At 37.2% G+C, this 15813-nt stretch overlaps 2 protein-coding genes across 3 annotated transcripts in view; one reads left to right on the top strand and one right to left on the bottom strand.

Moving 5' to 3' along the window:
• The first annotated feature begins 5395 nt into the window (after positions 1-5395).
• Positions 5396-10993, top strand: LOC122057042 (mannose-1-phosphate guanylyltransferase 1-like). The gene is made up of 5 exons (XM_042619032.1): positions 5396-5597; positions 7729-7859; positions 9482-9544; positions 9652-9891; positions 10075-10993. Exons 2-5 carry the CDS (start codon positions 7749-7751, stop codon positions 10744-10746), a joined length of 1086 nt encoding a protein of 361 aa, XP_042474966.1. The 5' UTR covers positions 5396-5597; positions 7729-7748; the 3' UTR covers positions 10747-10993.
• A 1011-nt stretch (positions 10994-12004) lies between these two features.
• LOC122058319 (CASP-like protein 5B2) overlaps positions 12005-15813 on the bottom strand; it is a 7908-nt gene continuing 4099 nt past the window's right edge. For both annotated transcript variants that reach the window (XM_042620947.1, XM_042620948.1), the window contains 2 exons: positions 14411-14543; positions 12005-12363 (listed from right to left, as the gene is read on the bottom strand). In XM_042620947.1, coding sequence (XP_042476881.1) covers positions 12163-12363; positions 14411-14543 — 334 coding nt within the window. In that variant the 3' untranslated portion in view covers positions 12005-12162. The remainder of the gene's footprint in view (positions 12364-14410; positions 14544-15813) is intronic.

Genomic DNA, 15813 nt, shown 5'->3' on the forward strand with positions numbered 1-15813 from the left:
TTTTTTTAAATAATGAATGAGGCATGCTTCATAATCATCACTAATTAATTACATTAAAAGCCAAATCATCACCATGTGATTAGGAGGATTTTTTTTATTTATTCTCATTAACCAATATATGTATTCGTATAAGAAACGTAAAGTAAATTTTGTTTTATCACGAAGGAAAACGTTTTCTTGCAATTTTGCCCAAACTTTTCCCCTTACATATAATATAAACGAGGGAAAACATTTTTCACACACCGATATGCCATTGCTGTCCTTTTATAAATTTTTTTAGGGTGATTTACATCAATCTCCCCTGTCGTTTGTCAAAATTAAATAATCCCCCTTGAAAATCAAAAAATTACATTTAAACCCACAAAGTTGATACTGTTAGACTAGTGTTAGTTTTAGAATGCAAAAAGACAAAATTACCCCCTTCTTCTTCTTCTTCAAGCTTCGCTCCAATGAACGATAGGGATCTGGATCTCCGGATCCAGGTCTAGATCCTCTCTAACGCTTGGAATGTCACGAAAAACTCAAATTTCACATCAATAGATTATTTATTTATTTTTTTATTTTTTAATTAGTATCAAAAAGTTCCATTAAGTAAAAGCAAATACATGAGTATGAATATGAACTCTCTTCCATTTTTTAGGAGTGGTTTAACTTTTTTTTTCAAAGTTCTCTATATATTTTGATGTTAATATTTAGTAGCACAGAGTTAGAGAAAGCTATTGATGCTGGTGATTCGGTATCTGAACTACTCGAGACAGGAAAAGCTCAACTCGATCAAAGTTTCAGACAATTGAAGAGTAAGTTAAATTTAGGGTTTATCAAGCAAAGCAAATGAATCTACTGATCTTAGGAGGACTCTCTGGACGAGAGAGATGATGGCGAGGACGACAGCGACATCAAGTGCTGTATTGACGCGTCTGATAACCTTCGTCACCGGAAACGCAAGAAGCTAAAGGAAGTGAAATCCATTCTGGGCAACTCCATACCCTTTCAGTCCCTCAAGCTTGACCTGCCAGAATTACAGGGAGAGCCTTTTTCATGTCTGAGATCTGTCCACCGCCACCAACATTCCAACTAATCGGCAATCTAGCATCATCAGATTTCTCAAATTTCCCCATTGCTGTATAATTCGGCTTCGCCGTGGTCTCAGTGTGAAATGAAGATCCAAAATTAGATATATAACCAATCTCTGATCTCTCATCTCAGTCTCTCTCGCCCTCTTTGTTGTCGGATTTGGAATTGGAGCTCGAGGTACTGTAATGGTCACCCCATTCGATGCAATGAACTTCTTCCCTCTCGGTTCCTTCATCCTTTTCCTCCTCATCTTCGTCTATGTGGTGGTGATCGCTTTCTTCGTCTCTCGCCCATTGCCTTGAGAAGATCCCAATTTGGGAAAAAAGATGGGTTTCAAAAGCCTGAGTTCATACAAGAAGTCACCTACAGAGAATACTTTGCCGGTAGCAAACGCGAAGTATACCATCGTGTACGAGGAGCCTTTGTTGGAAAGGGATGGTGATGAACTCACTGCCTGAGAGTTGAGTATCTGCAGAGGAAACCGATGGGAGTATCTGCGAACAAAAGCAAATGTAAGTGTGAGTTTTTGGGTTGAAGATAAAAACGGCAATTTCGGGTTTTCAAAAATTTTCAATGAACTTAACGGCTTAATCCAAATAAGATGCTAACGGTGTCAACTTTGTGGGTTTAAATGTAATTTTTCAATTTTCAATGGGGATTATGTAATTTTGGCAAACGACAGGGGAGGTTGATGTAAAAAATCCAATTTTTTTTTTTTTAATTATTTGTTTGATCTCTTATACCCAATGTGAAACCTAAGAGTGTCAATATAAAATTGAAACTGTTTATTGGAATTGAAATCAATCGGTTGCAACCGAATCGAACCGCACCATAGTAAATTGATCCGGTTTTGGTTTTATCAGCCATAATTATGATTTGGAACCGAGCCGAACAGAAAAACTGATGGTTAACCGGCACCTAGTATTAAATACTTATAGTGTTTTGAATTTCGATGGATCTCTACGAAAATAGGGAAGGAAACAAAAAAAAAAAAAAAGTACTAAACGAGAAGGGAGCTTCACTTTCATACAATCACACTTCTTGATTTTCTAATTCTAGGATCATAGTTAATTAGTTATAATATGTGCAGTCTTTTACATATAAGGTATATTGTCATTGGCAAAATAAATGCATATTGTCTTAACTCTTTAGGAAATTTAATATATGTAGGATTCACACTAGTTGTAGGATGCAAACCATTTTCTAAAATGACCCTATTAACCCCATGTAAACCGGTTGTGATCCGAATAACAAAAATGGATTAAAAACCGCTAAAACCGAAACCAGATGAAAATGATTCTGATTTCACCTTATTCCTATCCGGTGCGGTTTTGGTTTCACCTTATCAAAATGTAAACCCGAATTGAAACCGAACCAACCAAAACCGCACCATTTGACACCCCTAGTGAAACCCCATGTGAAAGTTACCGTTATCTGCAACGCTATTGCTGTGATTTGAGATATTCTTCCACACTAAAAACTAATTAGAATGAAGCTAACAATAGGTGTTGCCATAAAGCCCTAATACCACCACATGGAAGTGAGCTAAAACTTCTAATTTTATCAAAGAAGATGACAATTAAGTCCGTTGGAAGTGAGCTGTGATACTAAAGTTCATTTACATACAAAATTCTAAGATCCATAGATTATGCAATATTAAAAGAAGACTAAAAGAGGAAACTTTATATAAAAGGCTAAGTTTTTCTAAATGTTGAGGCCTAACATCAACCACATGGAAGGGTTCATTTGGTGAAATTAACCATTGGATAGAATTATGGGAATGGGTCACTTTGAATTAACCACACGTCAAATTTTGAGGCTTATTTCCTATTGTATAATCCATTAATAACAATGTTAAGACTTTTTTGTTTGTATTTTAATAAAAAAAAGTAAGAAAGCCAACAAAATTAAATTTTCATATATTCTTATATTTATGTTCGAAAAATAGATTTGACATGAAATTTATAAACTAATTAAATGATGATGCTAACAACATGTCTATATAATTATATAACGACAGTTGTGGAAATAACTTTTCTCCATGAGACATTTATATCATCGTGACCATAATTAGAAAGCATATCTATGAAACGGTTTGATTGCATCCTTAATTTCTCCATTATTATATATGGATTGGTAAGGCAAGAAAAAATTGACTTCTTATATTTCTTTTCTCCCACCCATTTTAAATTTGAAATCATTCATTAGAAGAAAAAGGAAGGAAGGAGGGGCAGGGGGGGGGGACACAACTTATATGAAGCAACATATTCCAAAAATGACTTAACAATAATCATCTTCCTTTTTCTTTTTTTTTTTTTTATAAGAAGTAATAATCAACCATTAATTCCCCTCAAATATACCAAGCGCAAACGGCATTATTTCATTTTTTTTACCCAAAAAGAAGTCATATATTTCAATTTGTTAATAAGATTACAAAAAAAAAAACCATATCAATCCCTTGTCAATTAATCTTGAAAAGACAATCTCAACAACTTATATGAAGCAACATTATTCAACAAAAATGAACCTTAACAATAATCAATGACTTCCTTTTTTTTTTTTTTTTTTATTTTTTTTAATAAGGAGAATAATCATCCATTCAATTCCCTCCAAATCTACCAATACGACAAACGGCATTATTTTCATTTTTTTTAACCCACAAAAGAAGTCATTATTTTCAATTTTGTTAATAAGATTTAAAAAAAAAAAAATACCATATCATTCTCTTGTCAATATTAATCTTTGAAAGACAATCAATCACTTTGTTATTCTAAATCTTTTATCTCTGCTTATCAATTACCTTCACATCTCACAAAAGCCATCTACATTGTACACCCAAGCTATTATCATAGAGAATAGAAATTAATTAAAAAGAAAGAAATGAACAAATAGGTAAAAAATAATAACAAAAGAGATACATATAAACACATGCCAACAGATCTACATCTATATAAGACATTCTGTCCTTTAAACGCTAATGTCATTATATGCCTAAAATTTATATGTATTACAACTTCATCTAAATATAAACATGAATACACTTTCCATGGTTTTGTTGAGCATGAACATTTTAATCATAGAAAATGGAGATGTAAGGTAAAACAAATTTCTAAAGTATCTAATGGGAGATGGAATAATCTCTTTTTCATTTTTACGGTATCTCTGAATTTATTGTAGAGAAAGTCATTACATCAATTGCAATGGACGATCAACTATGGATTTAAGTATTGGTATCGAATGAGTTATATGGTCAAAAATAGTTTTTTGCTTTTTTTTGGGTCAAAAAAATGGTTTTTTATATTGGATTCAGTCCGATATCAAAAGTGGATTAATTATTGAAGTTGATAATTAAACTTAGTGTTTAAACATGCAAAAAATAATCTTGTATTAAGGTTTTTTTTTTTATACTCAGGATGTCCGGATCTTTGACCTGACTAGTCCTTGGGGTCACTGTGATATCGCTTACATAGGACCAGGTCAGCCCAAGACAGAAACTCTTGTGCGGTGGCCCCAAGAAGTTAGGTGCAACGGCGAAGGTTTGATCACGGGACCTCACTTCTTAAGTCGAAGTACTGTGTCCCCTCCAAGTTAACTGCGCTAACCCCTTGGGGTTCTTGTATTATGGGTGTCACTTCAAGAACAAAATTGAATCCAAAAATTACAATTCGATCTTGATTTTGAAAAGTAAAAGTTCATTTGATTTGAAACTAGATCATACAGAATCAGTAAAACCCTAATTATAATCACGTGTCTTGATAAGTCATGTAAAATTACCTACCATAGGTTTCTTTTTCGAGTTGTATAAAATGGATTGAGAGGTGCTAAATCTAACATTGTAAACCTATATCTTCATAAGATTGTTTTCCAACTTCATTTGTTTCAACAAGTTATTTCAATTTAAACCAAATTTGAATTGAGAAATTAAGATATTATATGAATATTACGACCTAATGATCAAGTGGTTGAAACAATTTTTAGACATTCTTGAAGTAAATTCTTGAAGTAAGCGTGTAAGACTATATATTTCTCACCCCTCCAAATCTCACATATGCAGTAATCTCGTCCACCGAATATGCTATTTTGATAATAAAATACTACAATTTGACAAATGAAGTATCACAATCAGTGACGAAGACGCAAGAGACTGATTACCTATCTCGTTGGCCCTCGTGGATGGGTTACCTTCGCCAATAAATAAGATTCCAAAGAAAAGAAATGGCTGAGGCATATCAATAATTTCCTTTTTGCCGAATCCCGACACGATCCAGACTCCCTTGGGGCAAAGCCTTGCTCAACGCGGACGTCAAAGGTCGATTTATTAATTTGTTTAAAAAAATTCTAAAATTTTCAAATCCGCTCGTTTCGTTCTCATATATATATATATATATATATATATTTGGATAAAGTTCTCGGCTCAACAGTAACCGTTCGAGCAGCTCACGGTTCGTTTACAAAAGTTCAGATCGTTGTCGGGAAAGGGGCCGGAATCCCATTTCCCGTCTAAATTCCGATCGAATTTCCGTGTAAGTTCTTCATTTTCTTTGTTTTCTTTGGAAAAATTTGTCAGATCAATGTCTTGATGTATTGTTGATCCCGCATTTTTCGAAGAAGATCTTGGGTGATTGGCTGTTACTAATTGTTGGATGTTAAGAGTGTTATATAGAGTTCTTTTGTGCGAAAGAGATGGAAAATTAAGAGTCTTCTGGAGGTTTTCTGGGATTCATCTTTTTTTTCCGTTCCATCTCTACTCTCCAGCCCACATTTCCCCTTCAAAAATTTTTATACTCGAGGTTAAGTTCTCTCCCTCATTGAAAAAGGTGATGGAAATCAGACCTCATAATGATGGGTTGATTAGTGTTTCAGGGTTTTCAAGATTTGTGAGTAGAGGATAAAAAACTCCTGAGCGTTGGTTGGAAATTAGATCCTTCCAGACAGGGCTTGATTTCGATCTTGAACAGTTGTGGGTATTTTCTGAGAAGGGATCAAAGCATCTAATGGTTTCATAGTGTCCTATAATCTACCAGACTTTGGTTTGAACGTAGTAGCTGCAGTAGATTGCTTACTAATCTCACTTAGTGTTGCCTCTTCTCTGTAATATCTCTACAGTTGCAAAGATTTAAATTCGGTAAGCAGGCATTGCTCCGAATACTTTGTATTCAAGCACAAGTGGGTTTTTTTTTTTTGGGGGTGGGGGGTGGGGTGGGGGGAAGATGTGTTCAAGCGTAATTCTCTGCTAGATTAACAGGTCACGATCTTCTCCCTCTGCTTTTTATACGTTGAGAAAAAAACTGAATCAGATTACGGGTGCTTCTGCTTGCCTTGGGTTGCACTCCGGACTGTTGGATGTATGTCCATATAATGCAATGCTTTGTAGCGGCCCCGGACCTCTCTCCTGGTCCTTTGGCCCATGAACCCCCTTTCAATGTCTAAATATGCAAATTTGTTGTCTTCTTGGCTCTCTTCCTATTTAGATCTCACGAAGAATCCTGCAAAGTGGGTAGCTGTTGTGTTATTTATTGCAATGAGACAATCGATCAACCTTGAAATTTTCATTATTTTATTATAGTTGATAATTGCACAGTTTCTTCGATTTCACCTTGTTAGGATTTGTTGGATCTTTTTGGCGCTTAATGCTCTATCTTGAAGGGAGAATGAGAGTTTGATTTTGAATGTTCCCTCAAAGCTGTTATATGGTGTCATTATTCTGTTTGGGTGATGTATTTGATTTTTCAATGTATTCTAGTCTGCTTGCTGAGCTCATCAATCTGTGACAACCCTTATGTCTTTGCTTAGAATGGTGGTTTCTGGTGCATGTAAACTTCCTTAACTGTGTATCACGGATATTTTCATTGATAAAATCCTGGTAGAGTTGTTTTGGTTATTTATTTGTTTATAATTTCAAGACATAATTGGAAGTTGGTGTTTACTTCTTCCAATCATAGCCATAAATGATGTTCTTGGAGCTACGGGTTCGGTTATTATGGAAGCATGTCTTTTGTGGAAAGTGTACTCCCCATTTCAATCTTCAGCAAACAGAAAAGGAGCACTGGTGAAACATTTATTAGTCCCAATATCTGCCCCAATTTCAAGTTGTTGACAACCCACCGTTCAATTTTAGTTTGGTCTCCATGTCCTGTAAGATGATGCAACAGGCAACCCTTCAAGTGGTTTATAGATTGCATTTAGAAATACATTCTATTTTTGTTTGAGTTTGTGTACTTGTTTCAGATGAAAACATGCACATTACTGGTCCCACTTCTGTTATAGAATTGCTTCTCATCCAATGACAACTGGATAAGTCTTTTGGTGATTTATATTTTATAACATCTTTAAATTCCCAGTGTCCTTTGTCGCTTGTTCCTATCCTGGACTAGCATTCTTTCCTGCTCCTTGCATCTGGTGACTTCATGTCACGTTCAATTCAACACCCGTCCATTAAGGCTCGACAGCTTTGCTATAGGCCAACAAAAGCAAACCATTTATCATTGTTTTAGGTTAAAAAATGTCAATGCTCATGAAAGAGAGGGTCTCTTCTCTTGGCATGGACAAATACAAAATGATTACATAGATACATTTGGGAATCCATTACTGAGATTTTGTTCTCATTTGATTTGTGATGAACTGCTTCTTAGAATCTGATTTGTTGGGTGACAGGAAACGCAGGGACTTTCAAGATGAAGGCACTTATTCTTGTTGGAGGATTTGGAACACGGTTGAGGCCATTGACACTTAGTGTCCCAAAGCCACTGGTTGATTTTGCTAACAAACCTATGATTCTGCATCAGGTCTTAGTTCTAATACCTTTATGGGTTTTACTTTATTCCTGCCCTGTCTATTTTGTTATGGAGAGATATATGCTGGCTTCTCAACTTTCTGTGAGGTGGTTCAAATATAGCATGCAAACTTGAGTAGATTGCATGGTTTGAATCCCTTCTCTCTCCTCTCTCCCTTAAGGGTTTGTATTTGGTGGCGTTGGTATAGAAGATATCTCTATAGCATGGTCCCAAGTTATACTACATGACACATTTATAAGGCTAGAATTCTGTTATATAGTGGCCATTGGTTGATCCCAAAGTCTAATGCAGGAGTAGATCACAAGAAACTACCCCAGCAATTTATAACCCCAAACAATACAAATATGAGCAAGAAACAAAGAAATAATACCATCAAATAAATCCTCAAAGATACAATACTCATATAGAAGCAAAACCAGCTCAAAACCCAATCCTATAGGAGAGAGAAAGACCTATAGAGCTGGAGAGCGAGAGAGGTGCGGCCAGGTTTGTAGGAGTCCGATTAAGTTGCACTCTTGGGCTTAGATAGTCCCTACAGAGGGTACAAAAACCCTTAAACTTGAGAGAACTCTGACAGCTGATTGTGAAGTTACAAGCTTTCATGATTTTCTGACCTAGGAGAGAGAAACTGAGAAGATTCTGCAGAACCAGCAATCTGAACGACTTGGACAGAGTCAAGAAGCGAACCAATTGGTCCTATAGCACCCCTGAACACCTCCCAACAGTAGCCCTCCAATCAGATCTCAGAATAGGTAAGAGGAGAGAGTTCGCAGGTCTCAAAAATCCAAGATTCCAAGATGGCCGATTTTGATTTCCAGTGTTTCTGGCAGGTCTTATATGCTCACAGTAGCAGTAAATAAGAACTATAAATAAAGGACAAAATAAAATAGAAAAGAAGAATAAAACAGATGAGGGGTTGAGAAGGGTGAAAGAGAATAAAGGAAGTGGCTATCTTAGCCTGGGCTTCTCACCCACAATCATCTCAGTTTGCATTTAGTTGCAAACTTTTTTTCATTCAAAAAATCTCTCCAATAACAGTACATATGCATTTTTATTTATAGAGGGGAAGTTTACAATCATAATATGACTAGGAGCTAGTTTGAAAGAGAACTAGACACTCCTACTATAACTAGGAATTCAAAATAAGACTAGGACTTGACTTTATGACTCCAACATGGAGTAGGACTAACTAACTAATAGTCCCTATATAACTTTAAAACCAACCAATGGCCTAATGGGCTTTTATTGAATTAAATAACAACTAATTAAACTAATGAATTAAATCCCGTTTTCCTACCTTCTACCCATATTTTAGATTCATTAAAGTGACCCATTTCAAAGAAAACCCATGGGATCAAAGGCCCAACACATACATAACACAACCCAAGGCTTATTTGCAATAAAATAAGCCCAAGTGACTTATCGACATCAAAGTCTCTCAGGAATTCTAAATTCAAGTGGAACTCAGGGTCCTTGGGGGTCCCAATTGAGTGTGAATGAAGAGAAGCCTGCATCTTTGAAGAAAGACTAGAAATTTCCTCTTTGCTATTGTATAATTGTTTTTATCACTTCCAAGTTTTGTTTGTTCACCATGATCCTTGATTTTATCTCAGATAGAAGCTCTGAAGGCTATTGGAGTTACTGAAGTGGTTTTGGCCATCAATTACCAACCAGAGGTGATAGACCACAAGTCCCAATCAACAATGGCTTTTAATAGTCTTTTTTTTTTCTAAATCATGGGGTGCACTTGTGGTGGTTATTTATTTATTTATTTTTGGTGCAGGTGATGCTAAACTTCTTGAAGGATTTTGAGACAAAGCTTGGGATTAAGATCACCTGCTCACAGGAGACTGAACCACTTGGAACTGCTGGTCCTCTGGCTTTGGCTAGGGAGAAATTGATTGATGGTTCTGCTGAGCCATTTTTTGTCCTCAACAGTGACGTTATCAGTGAGTATCCCCTCAAAGAAATGATTGACTTTCACAAAGGCCATGGAGGCGAGGCTTCCATTATGGTAACCAAGGTAACTTGAATTTTCTGTTATTCATACTTCTCTTTTTCTCCCACCTGTTGTCTCCATGTAAGCATTTTAGAATGAAATCAATATGTTTCCTATTATTGGGGTTCTAATGCTTCTTATAGTACCTCAAGATACAGGTAAATGATTACTCTTCCCCATATTTATTTGTCACTCCCAATTCAATAGGTGGATGAGCCATCCAAATATGGTGTCGTGGTTATGGAAGATTCAACAGGGAAAGTTGAAAAATTTGTAGAAAAGCCAAAATTATTTGTGGGTAACAAGATCAATGCTGGGATTTACCTCTTGAACCCATCTGTTCTTGATCGTATAGAACTGAGGCCTACATCAATTGAGAAAGAAGTGTTCCCCAAGATTGCAGTGGAGCAGAAGCTCTATGCAATGGTCCTTCCTGGATTCTGGATGGATGTTGGACAACCAAGGGATTACATTACCGGACTGAGACTCTACCTGGACTCCTTGCGGAAGAAATCCTCATCAAAGTTGGCCTCTGGGTCTCATATAGTTGGAAATGTTCTGGTAGACGAGAGTGCTGTCATCGGAGAGGGCTGCCTGATAGGGCCAGACGTTGCCATTGGACCGGGATGTGTAGTCGAATCAGGTGTCAGACTCTCACGTTGTACAGTGATGAGAGGGGTTCGTATTAGAAAGCATGCATGCATCTCCAGCAGCATCATTGGTTGGCACTCCACCATTGGGCAGTGGGCTCGTGTTGAAAATATGACTATTCTCGGAGAAGATGTTCATGTTTGTGATGAAATCTACAGCAATGGGGGTGTAGTCCTGCCTCACAAGGAGATCAAGAGTAGCATTCTGAAGCCAGAGATAGTCATGTGAGGGTGAGCACGCAGTTTATATCAGACTAGTGTTTATAGTTCTTTCTTTGAGAAATGTAGAAGTTCGTTCGCTTCCTTCTTTTTTTTTTTGGGGGGGAGGGGGGGGGGTGGGGAGGTGGGGTTGCTTTCATAATTGTAAAAGTTAATAGTGATCTTTGTGAATTACATGGTGTGGTTGGTCAATGTAATGCCATGAAATAAGATGTTCAGTGTGTAGATATAAATTATCATTGAGGTGGTTGCTCTCAGATTCTTTTTCCATCACTCAAATTTATTCTTAGTAATGGGACGTGAACGTGGTATACTTCTTGAAGGGGGGAGGAGAGGGGTGGGGGGGGGGGGGGTGAAGAGAGAACATGAGTATTATGTGGAAGCAGAAGTGGAATGTGACTAAAACATTCTTTTGTTTTGGTACAATCTGACGGGATTTTTCCAGTCTTCCTTTGCCCTGAACTAAAGCTTAAGGTCAAGGCGTCAGTGCCTGTAACAATGAAGTGATAACTGCTCGTGGTATAGGAAACACCAGAAGGGCTTAATGAATTAGATAAAACTTAAAAGAAAGGTCCTCATCCTCCTGTGAGATGGGGAGAAAAGGAAAAGAAAAGAGTGGTAGATTGAAAGCGAGTGAAAGAGGCAGAGGACAAACCCTAAGAACCAATTTTTAGAGGTATTTTTATGTCACGTTATGTTGGCAAGGAATTAGGGGGGTGAGAAGTGAAGGAAAGTTGTCCGGATTTTTTAAGCTTAGAATGTTTGGATGCCTAGGGGGAAAAAGGCTTGTTGTCATACATACTTCTCATCTTCCTTTTGTCCCCCTTCACCCCAACCTTTTCAAAAATCCTATAAAATTTGATGGGATTTTGAAGAAAATGTGCGGTCAACTTCCCACCCTACCCTCTTCAAAAACCAACCAAACATGCCAAGAAACAGAAATGTATAACTTTACTTCGTTTTACTATAACTACATCAAAACTATACAATATGTGGTTTTTTTTTCTTTTTGCTAAAGATAGGTATCTAATTCTAGGCTTTCGGCCTGATTAGTCCCACAAGCCCAATATTGACCCCACAATCGTATGGACCAAATCATACCAAGGTTGAATGAGAACCATTCAACTTTCACTGAAAACAGTGAAAAGCAATATTTGGATCTAATCCTCCAACATTCCGACCCAACCTCACCGCAACCAAACGGGATCCTAAGCTGCCTTTGGGTAAGACACTTGAAGTCAACAGCTTGAAGAAACGAGGGGAATAACTTAAGCAGGAAATTTGACCACCACTTGAAACAATTGTATGCTATAGAAGCAATACAATTGCTGCGAAAGAGTGAACTTTACAGAAATAATAAACTTCACATGGAAAACTCCATTCAGTGTGTATGAGAATGTGAACAATGAGAGAGATTACTCATCTCTCAAATAGAGGCCACTAGCCAAAACATGACGATATAAGAAATGGCAACGAGGAACCATGTCACAAAAGCCAGAGCTACGGAGATTTGAAATCTGCTACAGGGGAGTTCAGCTTGTACCCTGCAGAAATCCAAGTCCCTTGCATACAGAACTGTCACCCCCGCTGATGAGCTTGCTGCTGCAAGTGATAGAGTTGCTGTCACCTGTATTTTAATTCATTAAAATATACCAGATTTTGTAAAATTTATAACCAAAAACAACAAATAGATGGCCACAATCTCAGCAGGTTTCTGATAGACAATTCTGTATAACATTGTAACTGGCAGGACAGAATTCATCCAGTATAAAATGATTCATGGCAGCCAAAAGCAGTTAAATACCATGTAAAGCTGCATTGTGCTGAGTACCTCATAAGAACACGGGGATAAAAAAGAACCACTATTAACTAACTTCAGAAATAAGACACTAAACCCACTTCACAATGACCTGAAATATTGTAGATAAAGCATAGCAGGTTCTGAATGAAAAGCAGGTCTTCAGTGTCTCATCTTGAACAACCTATGGACAGTTTTGCATTTAGAGTCTAGAAAATAACAAAATGACTTTCAGCTATCTGAACAAATCGAGTAAATGACAATCTTTCCAACAAGCCTATGTGCACTAGGAGATTTCTGCTCATAAAGAGTAATGAAAGCTTCTTTGCTTGAAAAAGAAGGAAATTCAGATATTCAGCATAGCATGCAAAGCTCTCATTCTGTTGTCCAGTCACTCTGGAATATTCTTATATTACAACTATTTGAGGACCCGGGGAAAATGACACAAATGCCAATAAATTAACTAGCCAAAGGTTTCACATGGAGTAATGAAGGCTTCTTTTCCCAGTATTCCTTTTGTTTCTTCTGCAGATCAATTGGGTTATGTTTACCAAGCTCTTGTTTAGTCCTGCTTTCCGGAAGGCTGTTTCAAGCTGGGCATGGGTGATTTATATGCTCTAGCTAGAGGGGGAGTGTTAAGTTATGTATATGTATGTATAGCAGGCGTATTATAGTTGTACCCTGCGGTAGTTAGTTTTAGTTTTGTTTCTAGTTATTGTTTAAGTTGTCTTCTACTACCGCAAGGACAGAAGAGTCTTCTAGTCCTTCCGGTATTGTACTTGGTTATCTATGTATACAATGGGGAGGGGGCTGGCGCTAGTTATGAACTCTCTCTCCTTCTTGCGGCAGTCTCTTCACTTCTCTTCTTCTTCACAGGTCCTGGTTTTTAAGTTCAGGTTTCATCACAACATGCATTTGCAGCATGAGGAGACCTTAATTTCCAGAGAGCTCATGTGCTTAAATGAGTGATCCACCTTGTACTCCTTTAATATGGATCTTACTAAACTTTACTCCCAATTTGGTTTCCCTAATATCCACCTATTCTTTAAGAGCACTGATTACCATCTATTTGGCAAAAATTCAATGTCACATAGGCAATATTAATCTTAGCATCTTGACTTTTCTGTTTAATCTCAATGGTCCATTTTTTTATACACAAACTGTTAATTTCTTAAAGGCTTTAATTAATCCAACTTTGTCAACTTTATTTTCCTTCCTCTTTATATCTGAAAATTAAACCAATCTGGATCATGCACCTCCTTTCCGCTTCCTATTTTTTTGTGTCCCCCCTATCAGACCTATTTCATCACTATTTTCATCTAGTATGCCACTGCTTAACATTCCATATTCAAACCAGACCTTTCCTCCAATCAAGGCTGAGATATTTTTTGTCCATTTCATCATTTCAATCTTGTCATACTAATAATGTACACTATCCTTTCCTCATCCACTAAACAAATTTCGTGCCACCTGTGACTGGTCCATGGTGGCCAGTAATGTATGTCTCTGACAAAACTGTTATTCAAAAAATGAGAAGTATATTAAAAATTCAAATCAGCTGCCCATAAATGCAAATCCATCACTACTTGGAATCTTACATAGGAACTTTGGTTCTCATGAAATAGTTTCTTGGAAAAAAAAACAAAGGGTACCAAAAATGGTCCCACCTCTCATAGAATACAGCATACATGAGATCCAAAAAATGAGGAAAAATATACAATCAAAATAAACGGCAAACCTTGAATCCCACAAAATTTTCCTGCAAATATCATGTATTCAGGTATTGCATCTTTCCAGAGTTTGAAGCTAAGATGCTAATGCATTTCTAAATATGGAAATTGCAAAAGTATTTAAGTTTAGGAGCAAAAGCTGTTACCCAGTCACCAACCACAAACAGGCTCAGCAGGAGAGGATTCTGAAGGTTTCTCTTCATCCTCAAAGCATAAAGATCAAGACATGCAAGTCCCAAGCTCCACAGTACTTGAAGCCCCATTGAAACAACTAAATAACTGAATGAAAATAATTATACGTTAACAGAGGTACATAGTGAAATAGAACCGACGCTATGCTCACAAACTTTCAAGAATAAAGCTAGTTCATTATTGAAAGGTCCCCCAAATCATTCATTAGGAAATGTTTGAATTAAGTGAAACAAAAATCATTTCAAGTGTCATTGAGTAAAAGGAAAGTAAAGAAAAAGGTAGGGAATTATGTCCAGAGAAACTCTCTCCTACAACAACAACAACTCAGCATTGTCCCAACTAAATGGGGTCGCATACATGGATTCAAGAGAGGGTAAGAACAAAAATAGAGAAAGGAACATCCCACCTAAAAGCGGTTGGCTATATGGATCTTTGCCTCCAAACAGCTCTGTTTGAGGTCATACTAGAGTCAAGACTTAACCTCTGCATGTCTTTCCTTACAACATCATCTATATTTTAGGCCTGGCTCTAGCTCTTTTAGCTCCTTCCATCTGGATCTAATCAGTCCTCCTTAGAGGGGCATCCCAAAGCCTCCGTTGAACATATCCATGCCACCTCAAACAACATTCTCGAAGCTTGTCCTGAATCGGGGCCACTCCCAAATCAGCTCTAACTAAGTCATTCCTTATTCTATTTTTCCTACTCTTGCCACACATCCACCTCAACATCCTCATCTCTACTACACTAAGCTTATCTATGTTAAGCTTTTTGACTATCTAATGTTCCGCCCCATATATAATAGCCAGTCTTGCAACTATCCTGTAGAATTTTCCCTTAAACTTTAGACGAATACGTCGGTCACACAACATTGCAAATGAACCTCTCCACTTCATCCATCCTACTTTAATTCTGTGAGGAACGTCATTTTCTACATCACCTTCCTTGTTAATGGTTGACCCCAGATATCTAGTCATTGTTTATGGTCACACAACACTACAAATGCACCTCTCTCTTGAAGTTCCACCACTTTGTATCCGTCCTTATGAGACTAAAGTTACACAGCATATACTCCATCTTCATTCTATTTATCTTAGGGCCTCTTGATTCCAAGGTAGATCTCCACAACTCCAACTTATCGTTAATCCATGCTAATATCTTATCCACCAGGAATAATATCATTGGCAAAAAACACACACCATGGAACCTCTCTGATCGATGCTAAAAGGGAAAAAGAGACTTCGAAGAATTCATCCAGCAACTCATTTGCACTTCCAAGGATGTGATTAGACAGATGTCACATAGACTAGAGTAGGGAGCATAATGCATAAAGTAACACCCCCTCTCCCCCCCCCCCCCC

Source organism: Macadamia integrifolia, chromosome 12, assembly GCF_013358625.1.
Source record: "Macadamia integrifolia cultivar HAES 741 chromosome 12, SCU_Mint_v3, whole genome shotgun sequence".
Classification (NCBI taxonomy): domain Eukaryota; kingdom Viridiplantae; phylum Streptophyta; class Magnoliopsida; order Proteales; family Proteaceae; genus Macadamia; species Macadamia integrifolia.

Excerpts from the sequence above, each read along its gene's own strand:
- LOC122057042 (XM_042619032.1), top strand. The coding sequence starts at position 7,749 with ATGAAGGCACTTATTCTTGTTGGAGGATTTGGAACACGGTTGAGGCCA. Across the intron at positions 7,860-9,481 it reads AACCTATGATTCTGCATCAG|ATAGAAGCTCTGAAGGCTAT; the intron begins GTCTTAGTTCTA and ends ATTTTATCTCAG. Across the intron at positions 9,892-10,074 it reads CTTCCATTATGGTAACCAAG|GTGGATGAGCCATCCAAATA; the intron begins GTAACTTGAATT and ends CCAATTCAATAG.